Genomic DNA, 21,779 nt, shown 5'->3' on the forward strand with positions numbered 1-21,779 from the left:
CTCTCTCTCTATATATATATTAGACTCTAACGCCCTCTCTCTCTCTCTCTCTATATATATATATTAGACTCTAACGCTCTCTCTCTCTCTCTCTCTCTCTCTCTCTATATATATATATTAGACTCTAACGCCCTCTCTCTCTCTCTCCCTTGTTAATATATATATCTATGGCTCATATGACGTTAAGCATTTCCTGGCGGATAATGTGACGCTTCAGAACCTAAAACCCCGTTTCTCCCCGTTTTCGTGTGAATGAGAGGCCAAACCACGTGGAAATATCTGCGGTTTCCCTTCGTGTAAACAGGGCCTCTGTGTTGGGAGCGCTGGAAATAAAGTGGATCGCCCCGTTCAGTGAATGGAGTTAACTGATTCTTCTTTTATATATCTTATCTATCTTATATCTCTCTCTCACCTGGCGGACCGCAGCTCCTCCGGGGCCCTCCGGGGCCCACACCAGGGTGATCTCTCCCCTCTTCCCCACCCGGTGGTGCTGGAAGGACTCCAGACCCACCATGGACTGAACACAGGGACAGAGACAGACAGAGACAGACAGAGAGACAGACAGACAGAGACAGACAGAGAAACAGGGACAGACAGAGACAGGGACAGACAGACAGATGAATTGATATTCATTATTGCTCGTTGTTGAGGAGAAGATTCTAGCCAATGGGACACGAGTAGTGAACTCTGGTCAATGTTCTTAGCCTATGGGGAGAGGGCAGACATCACGGTTTGAACCCACAATACAGCTTCCTGCCTGGCATGATGGCCCACCAGGAGGGGGTACCAGGAGGGGGTACCAGGAGGGGGTACCAGGAGGGGGTACCAGGAGGAGGTACCAGGAGGGGGTACCAGGAGGGGGTACCAGGAGCTCACCTTGCAGTAGATGCGTTTCTGCACGCCGTAGCTGAGGACCAGCACGTCAAAGGACTCGTCAAGAACCCCCGACACCATGGCCTCTGACTCCAGGGGTCCACACTCCTAGAACACACACACACACACACACACACACACACACACAGTAAGAGACCTCCGTAGAACTGGCGCCATTACCCTGATCCCAACAACCCTAAGGGCCGTTACAGTCGACGCATACGCGTCCAGAAGGCTACGCGACGCGACGCTTCGGCCGCCATTATGCGTCGACGCGTAGCAAAACGCGTCCTCCCAATTTTTGATACGCGACGCGCCGATCCATGCAATACCAAGCGTTGTCGGTGGGGGCGATACTGCCAATATTGTACATTATTACTACTATAGGTTATATTTACAGAAGAACATATGAGAGGATGCGGCAACGTGATAAGAATGACATTCACGTCTTTTACTAATTACCTGTCCCAATTTATGCGAACCCTTCCACAGGGTCAAAGTGCTATTTTGATGCGCGACAAACAGCTGATGCGGGATTATGAGCCATTTTAATGATCTTCTTGTCACCCGATATTCGTTCTATTACTGGCCTTATTTGTTTTAGTGTTAGCCTATTTTAATTAATTACGTAATGTTTTGTGTTCACGTTCTGTGTGAAACATAAGTTCAGTAGCCTCTTTGAGTGAATGAAATTTGAAAGCGTGAGTGTGTAGTGAATGAAAAATGTGTGCGTGTATGGTGGGTCAAGTTTCTGTATTTGATAAATAAACCCCTTTTCTCTAATAATGTTTCCTACCATATCATTTCTGTGGACATTATGCGCTATAGCTTTGGCTATAGGCCTACACTTAAATACACTTAAATAATTCATTCATCCGTCAAAGCAGTAGCTCGTTGTATCAACATTTTATATGGATATGAATGAATGAGTTTGACGTAAACCAAATTAGTTAACTTGTGTAATGTGATAACTAATGAATCAAAAGTCATGCTTCCAAGTGACCAATGTGTATACATTTATTGGTCAGTGCGCATACCCAATCGTAGCACATTGTACTGGTGGGGAAACACGCCAGCATCTGACAAAAAATATCTGCCAGCTGCTCCCTGACAAGGGCCGGTTTTGGTGAGTCGGGAAGATTTCGGATGACCCGCGAAAGGAGATCATCAAACTTTGGTGCCGACATCCGAAAATACTGGAAATGCCTCTCCTCATCCAGGCTTCGCATCGCTCCAGAGAAACAAATTCCCCATCCTGATCTCGTGTTGTATTTAAAGGGCGCACATACCACCGCCTATCTCTGCGCTTCATCACTCTTCTTCCGTAGCCACTTTGATCGGAATGTCACCTGGAACGTCACCCGCGAAAACACCGGTGACTCTGCTGCCACCCATGGCGTGAGTGCTGTATTGCATGTAATGCTTTGCCCGCGATGTTCGCGTATGCTGTGTAGACGATGAATGGAAGCGCGTCACTCGCGTCGTTTACACGCGTTGCTCGCGTTGACTATGTAACGGCCCTAAGACTGTTTAGGGTTAGCTAACCCTAGGGTTAGCTAACCCTAACCTTAAAACAGTATTAGGGTTGTTGGGCTAGGGTTAGCTAACCCTAACCCAACAACCCTAATACTGTTTTAAGGTTAGGGTTAGCTAACCCTAACCTTAAATCAGTATTAGGGTTGTTGGGTTAGGGCTAGGGTTAGCTAACCCTAACCCTAACCCAACAACCCTAATACTGTTTTTCCTAATCCCAACTTCAGTGAACATAATAAGGTGCTATGATCCCCATGACGACACATGTGGTAACCATGGCAACGTTTCCCCTCACCCTGACGAACACCCCGAAGAAGAGCTCGCTGCTGAGCTCCTGGACCCTCTTGGAGGCCGTCTTCCTGTCGTTGCAGTGGGAGGCCTGCTTCTGGACCGCCTCCACACCCAGGCCCAGAGCAGGCCCGCAGCCTGGACACACACACACTTAGTACCAACACACACACACACACACACACACACACACACACACACACACACACACACACACACACACACACACACACACACACACACACACACACACACACACACACACACACACACACACACACGGGGGGGGGTACCGAGTGAGGCGGCCAGCAGCCGGTGCACCACCAGGTCGGGGTAGCGGCGGATGGGGAGGTGAAGTGGGTGTAGCGCGGCACGTTGAGGGCGTAGTGCTGGAACAGAACCTCGTCCTTCAGGGCCCCCGTGCAGAAGTACAGCGCCATCTGGTGGGGGGGGGGGGAGGACTCAGTCACATAACGAAACAGTACAGCGCCATCTGGTGGGGGGGGGGGGGGAGGACTCAGTCACATAACGAAACAGTACAGCGCCATCTGGTGGTGGGGGGGGGGGAGGACTCAGTCACATAACGAAACAGTACAGCGCCATCTGGTGGGGGGGGGGGGGGAGGACTCAGTCACATAACGAAACAGTACAGCGCCATCTGGTGGGGGGGGGGGGGAGGACTCAGTCACATAACGAAACAGTACAGCGCCATCTGGTGGGGGGGGGGGGGGGAGGACTCAGTCACATAACGAAACAGTACAGCGCCATCTGGTGGTGGGGGGGGGGGGAGGACTCAGTCACATAACGAAACAGTACAGCGCCATCTGGTGGGGGGGGGGGGGGAGGACTCAGTCACATAACGAAACAGTACAGCGCCATCTGGTGGTGGGGGAGGACTCAGTCACATAACGAAACAGTACAGCGCCATCTGGTGGGGGGGGGGGGGAGGACTCAGTCACATAACGAAACAGTACAGCGCCATCTGGTGGGGGGGGGGGGGGCACGAGGACTCAGTCACATAACGAAACAGTACAGCGCCATCTGGTGGTGGGGGGGGGGGGGAGGACTCAGTCACATAACGAAACAGTACAGCGCCATCTGGTGGGGGGGGGGGGGGGGGCACGAGGACTCAGTCACATAACGAAACAGTACAGCGCCATCTGTGGTGGGGGGGGGGGGGGAGGACTCAGTCACATAACGAAACAGTACAGCGCCATCTGGTGGGGGGGGGGGGGGAGGACTCAGTCACATAACGAAACAGTACAGCGCCATCTGGTGGTGGGGGGGGGGGGGGAGGACTCAGTCACATAACGAAACAGTACAGCGCCATCTGGTGGTGGGGGGGGGAGGACTCAGTCACATAACGAAACAGTACAGCGCCATCTGGTGGGGGGGGGGGGGGGAGGACTCAGTCACATAACGAAACAGTACAGCGCCATCTGGTGGTGGGGGGGGGGGAGGACTCAGTCACATAACGAAACAGTACAGCGCCATCTGGTGGGGGGGGGGCACGAGGACTCAGTCACATAACGAAACAGACGGCACGGTTCAAGGAGAGGCTACGGGGGGGGTTGGACTGGGGGGGGTTAGACTGGGGGGAGGGGGTTAGACTGGGGGGGGGTTAGACTGGGGGGGGGTTAGACTGGGGGGGGGGGTTAGACTGGGGGGGGGGGGGGGTTAGACTGGGGGGGGGGGGGTTAGACTGGGGGGGGGGGTTAGACTGGGGGGGGGGTTGGACTGGGGGGGGGGGGTTGGACTGGGGGGGGGGGGTGGACTGGGGGGGGTTAGACTGGGGGGGGGGGGGGTTGGACTGGGGGGGGGTTGGACTGGGGGGGGGGTTGGACTGGGGGGGGGGTTGGACTGGGGGGGGGGGGTTGGACTGGGGGGGGGTTGGACTGGGGGGTTGGACTGGGGGGTTGGACTGGGGGGGGGGTTGGACTGGGGGGTTGGACTGGGGGGTTGGACTGGGGGGTTGGACTGGGGGGGGTTGGACTGGGGGGGTTGGACTGGGGGGTTGGACTGGGGGTCGTGTGGGCGACCTCTGACCTGCATGGGTTTGGAGCACATCTTGGTGAGCACCTCCTTCCTGGCGCCGGCGTACGGGTCGTCCCCCAGGGAGCGGTGGAGACTGGCCTGGGGGGTCAGGGGGGTCAGGGGGGTCAGGGGGGGGGGCCGTGACAAACACACCGTGGATCAGCGGCGCCATACATTCTGGGACAAGACCAACTTTTGAATGCTTTTTTATTGCGGGTTTCGGGAATAATTCATCTTCTACTTTGGAACGGCCGTAATAAAAACGTATTATTTGATTGAAACCATAAACCTTCATCATAAAGATTACACCGGTGCACATCCTCTTATGATCACAGACATCAGGACATTAAAATCATGATCAACGCATTACTTAATGCAGTATTATGCGTTAACTAACCAATGGTTAATTAACAGTCAACTAATGTCTAGTAACCATTACTTTGCATTAGCTAATGCAGTAATAAGAGTTAGCATAGGGCTAACCCTGTGATGCTACGCTCTGACGCTCAGTACTGACGTGCAGTAATAAGAGTTAGCATAGGGCTAACCCTGTGATGCTACGCTCTGACGCTCAGTACTGACGTGCAGTAATAAGAGTTAGCATAGGGCTAACCCTGTGATGCTACGCTCTGACGCTCAGTACTGACGTGCAGTAATAAGAGTTAGCATAGGGCTAACCCTGTGATGCTACGCTCTGACGCTCAGTACTGACGTGCAGTAATAAGAGTTAGCATAGGGCTAACCCTGTGATGCTACGCTCTGACGCTCAGTACTGACGTGCAGTAATAAGAGTTAGCATAGGGCTAACCCTGTGATGCTACGCTCTGACGCTCAGTACTGATGACGTGCAGTAATAAGAGTTAGCGTAGGGCTAACCCTGTGATGCTACGCTCTGACGCTCAGTACTGACGTGCAGTAATAAGAGTTAGCATAGGGCTAACCCTGTGATGCAACGCTCTGACGCTCAGTACTGACGTGCAGTGCCCCGGCGGAGGACAGGTCCACCGCCACGCCCATCTGGTCGCAGAACTCCTGCAGCTCGTCCACCATCTTGGTCTGGGGGGGGGGTGGCGGCGCAGCATGGCCTCCTGGGGGAAGGAGCGGTAGATCTGGTGGGCCACCGCCATGTTGGCCAGCAGCATGAACTCCTCCACCAGCCTGGAGACGAAGAGGAGGAGGAGGTCAGAGCCTGGAACGTTACGCAGGGAGGAGGAGGAGGAGGAGGACGAGTGGGTGGGTGGAGGAGGAGGAGGAGGAGGAGGACGAGTGGGTGGGTGGAGGAGGAGGTCAGAGCCTGGAACGTTACGCAGGGAGGAGGAGGAGGAGGAAGAGTGGGTGGGTGGAGGAGGAGGAGGAGGAGGAGGAGGAGGAGGAGGAGGAGGAGGAGGAGGTCAGAGCCTGGAACGTTACGCAGGGAGGAGGAGGAGGAGGAAGAGTGGGTGGGTGGAGGAGGAGGAGGAGGTCAGAGCCTGGAACGTTACGCAGGGAGGAGGAGGAGGAGGAGGAGGAGGACGAGGACGAGGACGAGGACGAGGAGGACAGAGCCTGGAACGTTACGCAGGGAGGAGGAGGAGGAGGAGGAGGAGGACGAGGAGGAGGTCAGAGCCTGGAACGTTACGCAGGGAGGAGGAGGAGGAGGAGGAGGAAAAGGAGGAGGAGGTCAGAGCCTGGAACGTTACACAGGGAGGAGGAGGAAGAGGAGGAGGAGGTCAGAGCCTGGAACGTTACGCAGGGAGGAGGAGGAGGAGGAGTGAGTGGGAGGAGGACGAGGAGGAGGACAAGTGGGAGGAGGAGGAGGACACAGCCTGGAACGTTACGCAGGGAGGAGGAGTGGGAGGAGGAGGAGGAGCAGAGGGAGGAGGAGCAGAGGGAGGAGGAGGAGGAGGACAGAGCCTGGAACGTTACGCAGGGAGGAGGAGGAGGATTGGGTGGAGTAGGAGGAGGAGGAAGAGGAGTGGGAGGAGGAGGAGGACGAGTGGGAGGAGGAGGAGGACGAGGAGGAGGAGGAGAAAAGGGGAGGAGGAGGAGGAGCAGGAGGAGAGAGGGGGAGGAGGAGGAGGCGGAGCAGGAGGAGAGAGGGGGAGGAGGAGGAGGAGGAGGGGGAGGACGAGGGGGAGGACGAGTGGGAGGAGGAGCAGGAGGAGAGAGGGGGAGGAGGAGGACGAGTGGGAGCAGGAGGAGAGAGGGGGAGGAGGAGGAGAGAGGCGGAGGAAGAGTGGGAGGAGGAGCATGAGGAGGAGGAGGAGGAGGAGCGGGGAGGAGGAGGAGGAGGACAGAGCCCAGGGGTCTCATTTATAACCGTTGGCGTACGTGACTTTCCACGCCAAGGTTGTGATCTATAAAAAAACAACTTGACGGGAAAATGTGCGCAGCCCTAAGCAAACTCTGACCCATGCGTACGCATGGTTTGGAGGAAAAGGAGAATTGGCGACACAGATGGTGTGGTGGTGAACTGAAGTCAGACCGAAGAATTGTAGAGTGAGAAGAACGATTATGTTTTATCGTCGCCCTTCATAAATTTAATTTCAAACCGTATCATGCGTTAAATGCGTTATTTCTCAGTTATAACTCCAGAAACATCTCCTTAGAATAGAAAATAAAAAAAAACTCTCCATATTTAATCCCGTCACTCCATACTGTCCACTGACGGCGCGACTGCATGGAATAAAGCATCTGTCCAACATGTGTCAATAACATAATATTTTTATGTGACACTGTAAACACATAATCAAATGTCAATTAAAGTGTGGAAAACCAAGCCACACTCCTCATCACAATCGTTGTCCGTTACTCTTGATGCTTTTCATGACAAATCAGGCATTAAAAAGGGGTTATGTTCAAGAACATATTACCGTAACCCTATAAATGCAGAGGTGAGCGCCGTGGTAATGCTGCACCATGTGGCACTTCTGGCGGACCATGCAAATGGCAGGATTCGGAGGGAGAGGGTCTTTAGGGACCATAACGATTTATTGGTAGGCTACATAAAAATATGTAACTGTCTTTTTTAATTCTGGGACTGTGCGCTCCGTGCTACTGACAGAGTTCACTGCTGCAGCCACATGTTGCCACTCACTCTGCTTTTTGATCCCAATCTCGTGACCGCCCAAAACTACCTTTCGGGCCTTCATCTCACCCACAAGTGTCTCCACTTCAACCTCCGTGAAATGTCGCTTTATGCTTTTCTCAGTACTGCCATTGTTTCCGACAAGACATAATACTTGCATCTGAGTCTGTTTTATATGCAGATGGAACTCATGAGGTCATTTGCATTGACCATTTATGGTTAAAAAGGGGCGTGTACAGGGCGGAACGTGAAGCTGATTCAGCTGCGCACACTTGTAGGCACTCTGTGATTTATAAAGCAAAGATTGCGTACGGTGTGCGTACGCAGGGTTTTATAAATCTGAATATTTTTGGCGCACGCAAAACTTGGCTTCTGGGCGTACGCTTTTTTAGTAACGATCCCACGCACAGTTTTATAAATGAGACCCCAGAACATTACGCAGCGTTTATATCCCTTCAGTCTATCACACCAGGTTCTCTCATGGTCGTGATAAAGTGGGGGTTCCTGTTTTGAGGAAAAGTTAGTTTTTTCAGATCCAGAGATGTGATTGGACGAGCCTGGGGAGATGGTGACTCACTTGTTGCTGTCTCGGTACTGGTAGACGTAGCAGCCCTGCGGCATCATGCTGTCCTTGTCCAGGTGTGAAGGACAGCTTCAGCTGGGGTTGGGAACAGCATTACTCACCAAAGGCAGAAAGGATTTAAAAAGGTTTTCATGTGTAATATCCACAGCAAGGGCCTCTCAATCAAAATCAGAACAAAAGAGTCGTTTGGGGACATTGTGAGTTAGTGTGGAAGAGTCGTCTTCACCACCATGGCTGATAAAACTATCTAACTCCTACCCCGCTCCTACCCCGCCCCGCCCCTACCCTCAAGCCCCGCCCCCTCCCCCCCCCTCCCCCCCCCCTCCCCGCCCCTCCCCGCCCCTACCCTCAAGCCCCGCCCCTCCCCCCCCCTCCCCGCCCCTACCCTCAAGCCCCGCCCCTCCCCGCCCCTACCCTCAAGCCCCGCCCCTCCCCCCCCCTCCCCGCCCCCTACCCTCAAGCCCCGTCCCCCCCTCCCCACCCCTCCCCCCCGTCCCTCCCCGCCCCTCCTCCCCCCCCGTCCCTCCCCCCCGCCCCTACCCTGTCCCCCCCCCCTTCCCTCCCCCCCCCGCCCCTCCCCTCCCCCCCGTCAACACCCGTCCCTCCCTCCCCGCCCCTCCTCCCTCCCCTCCCCCCCGTCCCTCCCCTCCCGCCCCTCCTCCCCCCCCTCCCTCCCGCCCCGCCCCTCCCCTCCCCCCTCCCCCCCCGTCCCTCCCTCCCGCCCCTCCCCTCCTCCCCCCCGTCCCTCCCCTCCTCCCCCCCGTCCCTCCCCTCCCGCCCACCTGGTCCAGCCGCAGGGCGCCGCCGTCGAAGCGCTGCTGGCGGAGCTGCTGGGCCAGGGCGTGCAGGCGCAGCACGGCCTGGTGCACCTCGTCCAGGGGTGGCGGGGGTCCATGGGGGGCAGCTCCCCGGGGGAGAACAGCCTGTCGGGGCCGTCGATCATGCTCTGGGCGTGGTCGTAGCTCAGCTTCACGCAGGAGCGGATCACCGAGCGGCCGAACCACTCGCTGAGGATCTGGGGAGGACGTCACATGACCACGCTTTACAGTGACTCAGGGGAAGGCGTCACATGACCACGCCTCAGTGACTCAAGGGAAGGCGTCACATGACCACGCCTCAGTGACTCAAGGGAAGGCGTCACATGACCACGCCTCACAGTGACTCTGGGGAGGACGTCACATGACCACGCCTCAGTGACTCAGGGTAACTGTGTGTTCACACCAAACGCGACGGGGCGACAGGATCCCATACAAAGTGAACGTATAGACGCGTATCGGGCGAATTTTTCGCGGAGAAAACTGGCGACATGTTTAGATTTATCGCGCCACACTTTCGCCGTGCACAGGCGAGCGCGTTCACGAGGATTTGTGGCACGACAAATTCGCTCGAGTTTAAATATTTTAACTTTGACGCGAATTTTGCGTGATGACAGCCAATCAGCGTTCAACAGCGTGGCCACTGAGTCACATGTGTAACGTAACAGCCAATCAGCGTTCAACCGTCAAACTCAGTGCAGCGCAGTCCGGGGTGAACTGCAGCTTGGAGGAGGAAGTGAATGTTACCGTTTGCGGCTCCCGGAGCTCTATATATAATATAATAGTATATAATATAATATTTGTATATATAATATCACGCCCAACAGCTCTGTGCGCCTCCGGGTGGCCGTAGCGATTGTAGGGAGGGATTGGGCTTCTCGGGGTTTGTTTACCGGCGTTGCTATGTTTCCGGTCTTGTGTGTTCCAACGGTTTATTAGGTAGACCCATCTAATAAATCTCTGTCTATTCAATACTTCATTCACTGCCTCTCCCGTGGTCATTACAATATTATGAATATACTGCGTTGGGTCCTCCAATGTCTCTCCCTCTTCCACAAAAGGTAAAGACATGCAATGGTGGTTACCTTGTTGTGGCGCGACAAATTCGACAAAACTTGCACAGCGACAGATTATGATGTGTGGCGCGTCAAAACTTTGGCGACAACGCGAACGGGCGAAAAATTTCGCGTTTGGTGTGAACGCACAGTAAGGCGTCACATGACCACGCTTCACAGTGACTCGAGTCACCGTGCATCCGACCGGCGGGGGACACCCTAACAGGTGGGAGAATCCTTAGAGCACAGACATTTCATAACCAAAGCGACTGCTTCTTTGTGCTATAATATAGAAGCAAGAGATAGCCAACATGAAGATAAATCCTTATTATGGGATGGCGGTGAGAGGGGGTCCTCACCTTGCCCTCGGGGCTGAGGGTCCAGACCACGGAGAAGGTTAGGCGCTCGGTGAGGGGGTTCAGACTGCACAGCTCCTCACACAGCAGTCGGGGCAGCATGGGGACCACCTGGAGCACACAGACCCCCCCTCAGTGAACCAGTCCTCCCTGGGGGGCAGTGGGAGGCAGGCCTCACGGCACCACCTCCCTGGAGCCACTCGGGCTGCTGATGGTTTCACCCCCCGGTTATCAGAAAGTGAACCGTTCAGGTGGCAAGACCGGGGAAGGGATGTGAACAGGGAGGTGTACAGGGGTGTGAACAGGGAGGTGTACAGGGATGTGAACAGTGAGGTGTACAGGGGTGTGAACAGGGAGGTGTACAGGGGTGTGAACAGTGAGGTGTACAGGGGTGTGAACAGTGAGGTGTACAGGGGTGTGAACAGGGAGGTGTACAGGGATGTGAACAGGGAGGTGTACAGGGGTGTGAACAGGGAGGTGTACAGGGGTGTGAACAGGGAGGTGTACAGGGGTGTGAACAGGGAGGTGTACAGGGGTGTGAACAGGGAGGTGTACAGGGGTGTGAACAGTGAGGTGTACAGGGGTGTGAACAGTGAGGTGTACAGGGGTGTGAACAGTGAGGTGTACAGGGGTGTGAACAGTGAGGTGTACAGGGGTGTGAACAGTGAGGTGTACAGGGGTGTGAACAGGGAGGTGTACAGGGGTGTGAACAGGGAGGTGTACAGGGGTGTGAACAGGGAGGTGTACAGGGGTGTGAACAGGGAGGTGTACAGGGGTGTGAACAGGGAGGTGTACAGGGGTGTGAACAGTGAGGTGTACAGGGGTGTGAACAGGGAGGTGTACAGGGGTGTGAACAGGGAGGTGTACAGGGGTGTGAACAGTGAGGTGTACAGGGGTGTGAACAGGGAGGTGTACAGGGGTGTGAACAGGGAGGTGTACAGGGGTGTGAACAGGGAGGTGTACAGGGGTGTGAACAGGGAGGTGTACAGGGGTGTGAACAGGGAGGTGTACAGGGGTGTGAACAGGGAGGTGTACAGGGGTGTGAACAGGGAGGTGTACAGGGGTGTGAACAGGGAGGTGTACAGGGGTGTGAACAGGGAGGTGTACAGGGGTGTGAACAGGGAGGTGTACAGGGGTGTGAACAGGGAGGTGTACAGGGGTGTGAACAGGGAGGTGTACAGGGGTGTGAACAGGGAGGTGTACAGGGGTGTGAACAGGGAGGTGTACAGGGGTGTGAACAGGGAGGTGTACAGGGGTGTGAACAGGGAGGTGTACAGGGGTGTGAACAGTGAGGTGTACAGGGGTGTGAACAGGGAGGTGTACAGGGATGTGAACAGGGAGGTGTACAGGGGTGTGAACAGGGAGGTGAACAGGGAGGTGTACAGGGGTGTGAACAGGGAGGTGTACAGGGGTGTGAACAGGGAGGTGTACAGGGGTGTGAACAGTGAGGTGTACAGGGGTGTGAACAGGGAGGTGTACAGGGGTGTGAACAGGGAGGTGTACAGGGGTGTGAACAGTGAGGTGTACAGGGGTGTGAACAGTGAGGTGTACAGGGGTGTGAACAGGGAGGTGTACAGGGGTGTGAACAGGGAGGTGTACAGGGGTGTGAACAGGGAGGTGTACAGGGGTGTGAACAGGGAGGTGTACAGGGGTGTGAACAGGGAGGTGTACAGGGGTGTGAACAGGGAGGTGTACAGGGGTGTGAACAGGGAGGTGTACAGGGGTGTGAACAGGGAGGTGTACAGGGGTGTGAACAGGGAGGTGTACAGGGGTGTGAACAGGGAGGTGAACAGGGAGGTGTACAGGGGTGTGAACAGGGAGGTGTACAGGGGTGTGAACAGGGAGGTGTACAGGGGTGTGAACAGTGAGGTGTACAGGGGTGTGAACAGGGAGGTGTACAGGGGTGTGAACAGGGAGGTGTACAGGGGTGTGAACAGTGAGGTGTACAGGGGTGTGAACAGTGAGGTGTACAGGGGTGTGAACAGGGAGGTGTACAGGGGTGTGAACAGGGAGGTGTACAGGGGTGTGAACAGGGAGGTGTACAGGGGTGTGAACAGGGAGGTGTACAGGGGTGTGAACAGTGAGGTGTACAGGGGTGTGAACAGGGAGGTGTACAGGGATGTGAACAGGGAGGTGTACAGGGGTGTGAACAGGGAGGTGTACAGGGGTGTGAACAGGGAGGTGTACAGGGGTGTGAACAGTGAGGTGTACAGGGGTGTGAACAGTGAGGTGTACAGGGGTGTGAACAGGGAGGTGTACAGGGGTGTGAACAGGGAGGTGTACAGGGGTGTGAACAGGGAGGTGTACAGGGGTGTGAACAGGGAGGTGTACAGGGGTGTGAACAGTGAGGTGTACAGGGGTGTGAACAGGGAGGTGTACAGGGGTGTGAACAGGGAGGTGTACAGGGGTGTGAACAGTGAGGTGTACAGGGGTGTGAACAGTGAGGTGTACAGGGGTGTGAACAGGGAGGTGTACAGGGGTGTGAACAGGGAGGTGTACAGGGGTGTGAACAGGGAGGTGTACAGGGGTGTGAACAGGGAGGTGTACAGGGGTGTGAACAGGGAGGTGTACAGGGGTGTGAACAGGGAGGTGTACAGGGGTGTGAACAGTGAGGTGTACAGGGGTGTGAACAGTGAGGTGTACAGTGGATGTGAGACTCACCTTCTGAACCATGTACACGCTGGTGGCTCTCTGGCTGGCGATGGCGTCCAGCGCGTTCCCCTCCTCCACGAAGTAGCTCACGTCTGCGATGTGCACGCCCACCTCGAAGTTACCTGCGGTCGCACAGTTAACCGTTTAACAAAGATACTCACGCAGAAAACAGATACCGACATAAAAGGAAAGCCCAAATAATAGCAACAGTCAGTTAACCGGGAAATAATGGCCAGGTAACGGACAAATAACAGCCAAGTCAGAGCCAAGTTCCATCCAAGTCACAGCCAAGTAGCATCCAAGAAACACCCAAGTGACATCCAAGTAACCCTATCCAAGCCACAGCCCAGTGGTATCCATGATCAGCCAGATAACATCCGAGTTCACGGCGGGACTGCCGCAGTAGCGCCCGGCCCAGAGGCTCACCGTCCGCCAGCTGTTTGCAGGACAGCGCGTCGTCCAGGTCTCTGGCGGTGGCGGGGTCGATGGTGAAGATGCACTCCTCCCTACAGACCACCAACAGAGTGAACCCAGAGGGGACCTTTACTGGGAGTACTGGTATGGGTTGATGGGAGACGTTTAGTGGGAGTACTGGTACGAGTGCAGCGTGTGTGGACCTCCAGAGGGGTCTCACCGCAGGTCCTTCCGCCGGCCCAGCTCCTCGGGGGGGACGCTCCAGGGCAGGGCCGTGGGCAGGCAGTCCAGGACCACGTCGGGGAACTCGGAGAAGTCCACGTCGTACTCCATCAGGATGCCCTCCGTCTCGGGCTCGATCTCTCCGGCCTGGCCCAGAGTCTTAGCCAGACAGCTGGGAGAGAGACACGGAGGTAAAGAGAGACAGAGACAGAGACAGAGACAGACAGACACACAGAGAGACACACAGAGAGACAGAGACAGAGAGAGACACAGAGACACAGATAAAGAGAGAGACACCAAGACAGAGACAGACGGAGACACAGAGGTAAAGAGACACAGAGAGACAGAGAGACAGACAGAGACGGAGACACAAAGAGACAGAGACCCCCCCCCCCTCCCCCAGCTCCTCCACGTACCCCCTCTACTCCTCCACCATCCCCCCCCCCTCCCCCAGCTCCTCCACCACCCCCCCTCTCCCAGCTCCTCCACGTACCCCCTCTACTCCTCCACCATCCTCCCCCCCTCCCCCAGCTCCTCCACCACCCCCCCCCCTCCCCCAGCTCCTCCACGTACCCCCTCTACTCCTCCACCATCCCCCCCCCCTCCCCCAGCTCCTCCACCACCCCCCCCCTCCCCCAGCTCCACCATCCCCCCCCCCTCCCCCAGCTCCTCCACCACCATCCCCCCCCCCCCCCCCTCCCCCTCCACCCCCCCCCCCTCCCCCAGCTCCACCACCACCACCCACCCTTCGGCGAAGCTGCTGTCCTCGGCCCAGCTGGTGATGCGGCAGATGAACAGGATGTTGGCGTAGTCGGCGGGCCTCGAGCTGAAGTCGGCGGGGCAGTCATCCAGCGGGACGTTGATGCGGGGCACGCGGTGGTCCACCGGGGAGAACTTGGCGAAGGGCAGGTCTGGAAGGAGCTTGAGGAACCCGGTGACAGCCCGGGAGTGCTTCCGCTCAACGATGTACACCACCTGCCGCCAGGTCAGAGGTCAGAGGCCAGAGGTCAGACCACCGTCCTGAGGGCTGACCTCCTCTGGGCCAGCACAGTGCGGCCATCTGGGTTCCATCTGGTTCCAACGCCAGCTGGGTGAACCCAGAAATCAATCTCAACTTGCCCAAACATTACTTTTAGTTGCCCCGGGCAAGCGGGCAACCGTTAATGTCGAGGCCTGGAATGAGTCTAGCGCCCGGGGCTCGGGGGTACCCCCCGAGCCCCACCCAGCTGGCGTTGGAACCAGATGGCCGCTAAGGGAGTTGAGATTGATTTCTGATTGCCTGAACGGGCAAGTGGATTTTGGGTGGATGTTAATATAAAGGCTATTTATTCAAGTGTTTTTATATACTGCAGAACAACCTTTTGTTCCGCAACATCACACAAAATAGAAGTATTTGCAATTGATCAGCGCGCCGTCTTCTCTTTTCTCGGAAAGCTAGTAAACAGACACGCATCGCTTCAGCGCAAATATAGCCCCGCCTTCTGTCACTCACTCGCAGTGCGGTCTCTGGCAGTGATTCGAAGGTTAGCCAACACAGCTAGCATCTCAAGTGCAGCGCCTCCGCGAACGGTTAAGACAAAAGGAAGATGGAGTAGTGATGGAGGAGTGCGGTTTGGAAGTACTTTGGATTGAGGCAAATTACCAAGGAAAGTCATATGCAAGAACATGGTTTTGGGTTTCATAACTGTGCAAATGCACAGCAATAGCGATCTTTTTCACGAAATTGTACCCTCACAAACTATATATTACATGAAAGCTGAGCCTCCACTTATTCCAACAGTCCAAACCATATCATTCTGTGACTAAAACTCGCAAATAACAACTTAAGAAGAAACGTCCCCTTTTCTTTTAACAACCAAAAATGAAGTTTTACCTTTGTGATTTTTGTCCACAAAGTTGATTCTGATCGAATGAAACCACCATAAACAGATAATCCAGTGTCGTGGCCAAATTTTGCAACTAAACATGGTGTTTTCAATCAATGAATAAGAGAAGGTTTCTTAGGAAATAGGTAAATTGCCTTCAATCAGAAGACATATTCTTCAGCGCAATCTAGTGGCCATGTGTATTTGCAAGTGTTTGGCTTGGTGCATTCGATTATATTTGCCCTGAACTTTAAATAGAGGTGTCAAGTGTCAAAATTGTAAGATATCTACCTTTATTTGTGTCTCATAGTAAGACAGCGCTCCCAACTGATAACGACCAACTGATAATTATTTCAGGTGGAAATGTTATCTTCCACTTATGCTGTGTTCCATGGCTTTATTCACTTTAACCAAGTATTATCCCCATTGAATATTTCACTTTCACAACAATCTTTCTTTTGGCACAAAGATGACATTATCGCCCTTGCAGTTGTGGAGATATACTCTATTTACTTTGGGTATGTTCTTTCCTGAAAAAAACTTTTCCCTCCGATATCGAAAATGGTATAGAATATCGATATTTTTCCAGGTATAGTGTCGAAGTAGGGATGGGCGATATGGCCTAAAATCCATATTGCGATATACATGCAACCTATTGCGATAACGATATATATCACGATATATAAATCATAATAGAACCATTTCAGAACAGGTTACATAGACTCTAAGGAAAGCTAAACTGCTAAATGTATGTCGTTTTGAGAACATTTATTGTGCAAAACTAATCATACAACATAATGTTGTAGCAGCAGAGACTTTAAAAAAGAAAAAAATCTTCTGTGTAATGACGTATACTTCTCTTAATGAAATAAAAATTGGTGGTGTCTTAATAAAGAATAATAAAGAAACGGATACTGTGAATTAGGGAAATACGTCCAGTATTAGGCATGGCTATTTTAAATAAAGAAAAATCTTCCAAGTGTGTGCACAGATACTTGCTATTAAAACATAAAACAATAAGTGGAAAATTAACGCAGATAATTTTGAAATGAACATGAAATGAGAGCAATCACCAGCTCCTCCGTTTCGCTTTCAGACATATTTACTTAGATGACGATGATGCGTTGAAGCCGGTTGGAGCTCATGGCTCTTTAAATTCCGCGGGTCGCGGACGATGCGTTGCAGCCGGTTGCAGCTCGTGGCTCTTTAAATTCCGCGGGTCGCGGACGATGCGTTGCAGCCGGTTGCAGCTCGTGGCTCTTTAAATTCCGCGGGTCGCGGACGATGCGTTGCAGCCGGTTGCAGCTCGTGGCTCTTTAAATTTCGCGTGTCGCGGACGATGCGTTGCAGACGGTTGCAGCTCGTGGCTCTTTATATTTCGCGAGTCATGGATAGATCGCGTCAAACATACATTATCGCGATAGAGCAATATAACTAAAATCTCTATCGTAGGCCATTTTTTATCGTTTATATCGTATATCGTTTATATCGCGCATTCCTATGTCGAAGTTAGAAAATCCAGTATCGTGACTGACAACACTACTAGAAACGCGATTGTGATTACTCAGCAAGAGCTCCAAGAAACTTGAAAGTTAAAAAAGACATATCTTTGCTACTACCTCTGACATTTAGTTAAGTACATTTGCATAAAATCATGCAGGTCCACATATAACTTGGCGATAGCTTTAATAGGTTGCAACGGTGGACTGAAATCACTTCATGGCACGATGTGACCGCTCGATAAATAAGTAAACAAGGAGAAGTTTGTTATTTTTTAAACACAACATGTGTGGAAGCTAACATTCAGCTTCAGTCTGAGCTAGGATGGGTTTTCTGAGCCCCCAAAAACCAGGCCGGGTGCCTGGCAAAAAGAGGCCTGTTCACGATTCTGATTATAATTTGGGCAAGTGAACACCACATTCGGGCAAGTTGAACCTGACCTGTACTTGCCCGATGGGCAAGTGCTTTTGAAACCTTAGTGTCAACCCCTGCATTCTATTGGAATGAACACTAATGGGGTTAGGGTTAGGGTATTAGTTAGGCTAATGAACACTAATGGGGTTAGGGTTAGGGTGTTAGTTAGGCTAATGAACACTAATGGGGTTAGGGTTAGGGTGTTAGGGTATTAGTTAGGGTTAGGGTTAGGGCATTAGGGTATTAGTTAGGCTAATGAACACTAATGGGGTTAGGGTTAGGGTGTTAGTTAGGCTAATGAACACTAATGGGGTTAGGGTATTAGTTAGGCTAATGAACACTAATGGGGTTAGGGTATTAGTTAGGCTAATGAACACTAATGGGGTTAGGGTATTAGTTAGGCTAATGAACACTAATGGGGTTAGGGTATTAGTTAGGCTAATGAACACTAATGGGGTTAGGGTATTAGTTAGGCTAATGAACACTAATGGGGTTAGGGTTAGGGTATTAGTTAGGCTAATGAACACTAATGGGGTTAGGGTTAGGGTATTAGTTAGGCTAATGAACACTAATGGGGTTAGGGTATTAGTTAGGCTAATGAACACTAATGGGGTTAGGGTATTAGTTAGGCTAATGAACACTAATGGGGTTAGGGTATTAGTTAGGCTAATGAACACTAATGGGGTTAGGGTATTAGTTAGGCTAATGAACACTAATGGGATTAGGGTATTAGTTAGGCTAATGAACACTAATGGGGTTAGGGTATTAGTTAGGCTAATGAACACTAATGGGGTTAGGGTATTAGTTAGGCTAATGAACACTAATGGGGTTAGGGTATTAGTTAGGCTAATGAACACTAATGGGGTTAGGGTTAGGGTATTAGTTAGGCTAATGAACACTAATGGGGTTAGGGTATTAGTTAGGCTAATGAACACTAATGGGGTTAGGGTTAGGGTATTAGTTAGGCTAATGAACACTAATGGGGTTAGGGTTAGGGTATTAGTTAGGCTAATGAACACTAATGGGGTTAGGGTATTAGTTAGGCTAATGAACACTAATGGGGTTAGGGTATTAGTTAGGCTAATGAACACTAATGGGGTTAGGGTTAGGGTATTAGTTAGGCTAATGAACACTAATGGGGTTAGGGTTAGGGTATTAGTTAAGCTAATGAACACTAATGGGGTTAGGGTATTAGTTAGGCTAATGAACACTAATGGGGTTAGGGTTAGGGTATTAGTTAGGCTAATGAACACTAATGGGGTTAGGGTATTAGTTAGGCTAATGAACACTAATGGGGTTAGGGTATTAGTTAGGCTAATGAACACTAATGGGGTTAGGGTTAGGGTATTAGTTAGGCTAATGAACACTAATGGGGTTAGGGTTAGGGTGTTAGTTAGGCTAATGAACACTAATGGGGTTAGGGTATTAGTTAGGCTAATGAACACTAATGGGGTTAGGGTATTAGTTAGGCTAATGAACACTAATGGGGTTAGGGTATTAGTTAGGCTAATGAACACTAATGGGGTTAGGGTATTAGTTAGGCTAATGAACACTAATGGGGTTAGGGTTAGGGTATTAGTTAGGCTAATGAACACTAATGGGGTTAGGGTTAGGGTGTTAGTTAGGCTAATGAACACTAATGGGGTTAGGGTTAGGGTATTAGTTAGGCTAATGAACACTAATGGGGTTAGGGTATTAGTTAGGCTAATGAACACTAATGGGGTTAGGGTTAGGGTATTAGTTAGGCTAATGAACACTAATGGGGTTAGGGTATTAGTTAGGCTAATGAACACTAATGGGGTTAGGGTTAGGGTATTAGTTAGGCTATTGAACACTAATGGGGTTAGGGTTAGGGTATTAGTTAGGCTAATGAACACTAATGGGGTTAGGGTTAGGGTATTAGTTAGGCTAATGAACACTAATGGGGTTAGGGTATTAGTTAGGCTAATGAACACTAATGGGGTTAGGGTTAGGGTTAGGGTATTAGTTAGGCTAATGAACACTAATGGGGTTAGGGTTAGGGTATTAGTTAGGCTAATGAACACTAATGGGGTTAGGGTTAGGGTATTAGTTAGGCTAATGAACACTAATGGGGTTAGGGTTAGGGTATTAGTTAGGCTAATGAACACTAATGGGGTTAGGGTATTAGTTAGGCTAATGAACACTAATGGGGTTAGGGTTAGGGTTAGGGTATTAGTTAGGCTAATGAACACTAATGGGGTTAGGGTTAGGGTATTAGTTAGGCTAATGAACACTAATGGGGTTAGGGTATTAGTTAGGCTAATGAACACTAATGGGGTTAGGGTTAGGGTATTAGTTAGGCTAATGAACACTAATGGGGTTAGCGTTAGGGTATTAGTTAGGCTAATGAACACTAATGGGGTTAGGGTTAGGGTATTAGTTAGGCTAATGAACACTAATGGGGTTAGGGTTAGGGTATTAGTTAGGCTAATGAACACTAATGGGGTTAGGGTTAGGGTATTAGTTAGGCTAATGAACACTAATGGGGTTAGGGTTAGGGTATTAGTTAGGCTAATGAACACTAATGGGGTTAGGGTTAGGGTTAGGGTATTAGTTAGGCTAATGAACACTAATGGGGTTAGGGTTAGGGTATTAGTTAGGCTAATGAACACTAATGGGGTTAGGGTTAGGGTGTACAGCCACAGGGACCTGGTGGTGGAGGTTCCAGCGATGGTTTTTTAAAGATCCCTACGATTCCCTAAACTTCAAACACTTTGCCTCAACGTCAACCATTTCAAACCCAACAACATCTCCAACCGGGACCCTATGTTACTATATAGCCGAGCTCGGCCACCCTGGATCTAGAACTCAACAACTTTATGGCTCCCAATGCATCATGGGAATTACCAACAGAAAGATCCAACTCTAGTTATGCCTACTTTGGCCGTCCGTTGGAGGACGTCCCCGTCAGAGCTCAGGTCCTCCAGAGCTCTGCCCCGCTTGCCGTTCTCTGGGAGGAGAAGAAGAACACAAACCAGAACCAGGGGATCAAACTACATAACACGATAGGGCGCAAGCAGGACGGGAACCCATTGGTTCAACGGGACAAAGAACAGAAAAGCGGACACAAAGAAAGAACTGTCAGCCAATTGCAACCCAGACTGAGCGGGCAGTGACCAACCACAACCCACACCAACGGGCTGCATCACCAACGGGCTGCTGCCTGGTGTCATAGATCCAGAGAGCGGAGGACTCCCCCGGGACCTGAGGCCGCCCCCCGCCGTACCTGTGGCCCCCAGGCCCAGCGCCGCCACCCTGGCGGGCAGGTCGTCCCCGTCGCTGTGCTGCTCCTCCAGGACCGCCCTCTTCTTCTGGGGGGACTTCCTGCGCTGCGGGGCCTGTCCCGCCTGGAGCTCCGACTCACTGCTCACCTCACAGTCCGTGTCCGACCTCACCACCTGCAGGCAGACCGGTGGGGTCAGGGGGGTAGTGTAGGGCTTAGGGTGCTCCAGGCCCAGCCCAAAAGGGTCTGGGTTCGATGCCCGATGCCCGGTCTACCTACGGCCAGTCCCTCCCCTGCTGCTGAAGGATGCGCGTCTGTCCCGTCCCTCTTTGTAGCGCAGCACGGACATCACATCAACGTCTGAGTTTATTTCCCTTTTGCTGAAGGTACAGAACTATGAGCACTGACATTTAAAACAATGTGATGCAATTAAGACCACATGCAAAGCTTATGAACCAAGTCCTGCCATGAACCCCTTAAGGACTGATTAATACTGCTATACGTAGCAGGACCGTAAACATGTCTGGGCCCCATAACCCCACTCTGCTGGGGCCCCATAACCCCACTCTGCTGGGGCCCCATAACCCCACTCTGCTGGGCACCATAACCCCACTCTGCTGGGGCCCATAACCCCACTCTGCTGGGGCCCATAACCCCACTCTGCTGGGGCCCATAACCCCACTCTGCTGGGCCCCATAACCCCACTCTGCTGGGGCCCATAACCCCACTCTGCTGGGGCCCATAACCCCACTCTGCTGGGGCCCATAACCCCACTCTGCTGGGGCCCATAACCCCACTCTGCTGGGGCCCATAACCCCACTCTGCTGGGGCCCATAACCCCACTCTGCTGGGCCCCATAACCCC

General features: G+C 52.5%; 1 protein-coding gene across 1 annotated transcript in view; it reads right to left on the minus strand.

Moving 5' to 3' along the window:
* The window catches only part of dis3l2 (DIS3 like 3'-5' exoribonuclease 2), a 28,709-nt gene that overhangs the window by 2,468 nt on the left and 4,462 nt on the right, over positions 1-21,779 (minus strand). The window contains 19 exon segments of the mRNA XM_060057824.1: positions 413-517; positions 877-981; positions 2,702-2,832; positions 2,988-3,044; positions 3,047-3,134; positions 4,741-4,827; positions 5,704-5,786; positions 5,789-5,886; positions 8,373-8,434; positions 8,436-8,453; positions 9,161-9,258; positions 9,261-9,393; positions 10,608-10,715; positions 13,266-13,378; positions 13,683-13,762; positions 13,891-14,064; positions 14,638-14,867; positions 20,572-20,642; positions 20,919-21,090. Coding sequence (XP_059913807.1) covers positions 413-517; positions 877-981; positions 2,702-2,832; positions 2,988-3,044; positions 3,047-3,134; positions 4,741-4,827; positions 5,704-5,786; positions 5,789-5,886; positions 8,373-8,434; positions 8,436-8,453; positions 9,161-9,258; positions 9,261-9,393; positions 10,608-10,715; positions 13,266-13,378; positions 13,683-13,762; positions 13,891-14,064; positions 14,638-14,867; positions 20,572-20,642; positions 20,919-21,090 — 2,013 coding nt within the window.

Source organism: Gadus macrocephalus, chromosome 8 (assembly GCF_031168955.1).
Source record: "Gadus macrocephalus chromosome 8, ASM3116895v1".
NCBI lineage: Eukaryota > Metazoa > Chordata > Actinopteri > Gadiformes > Gadidae > Gadus > Gadus macrocephalus.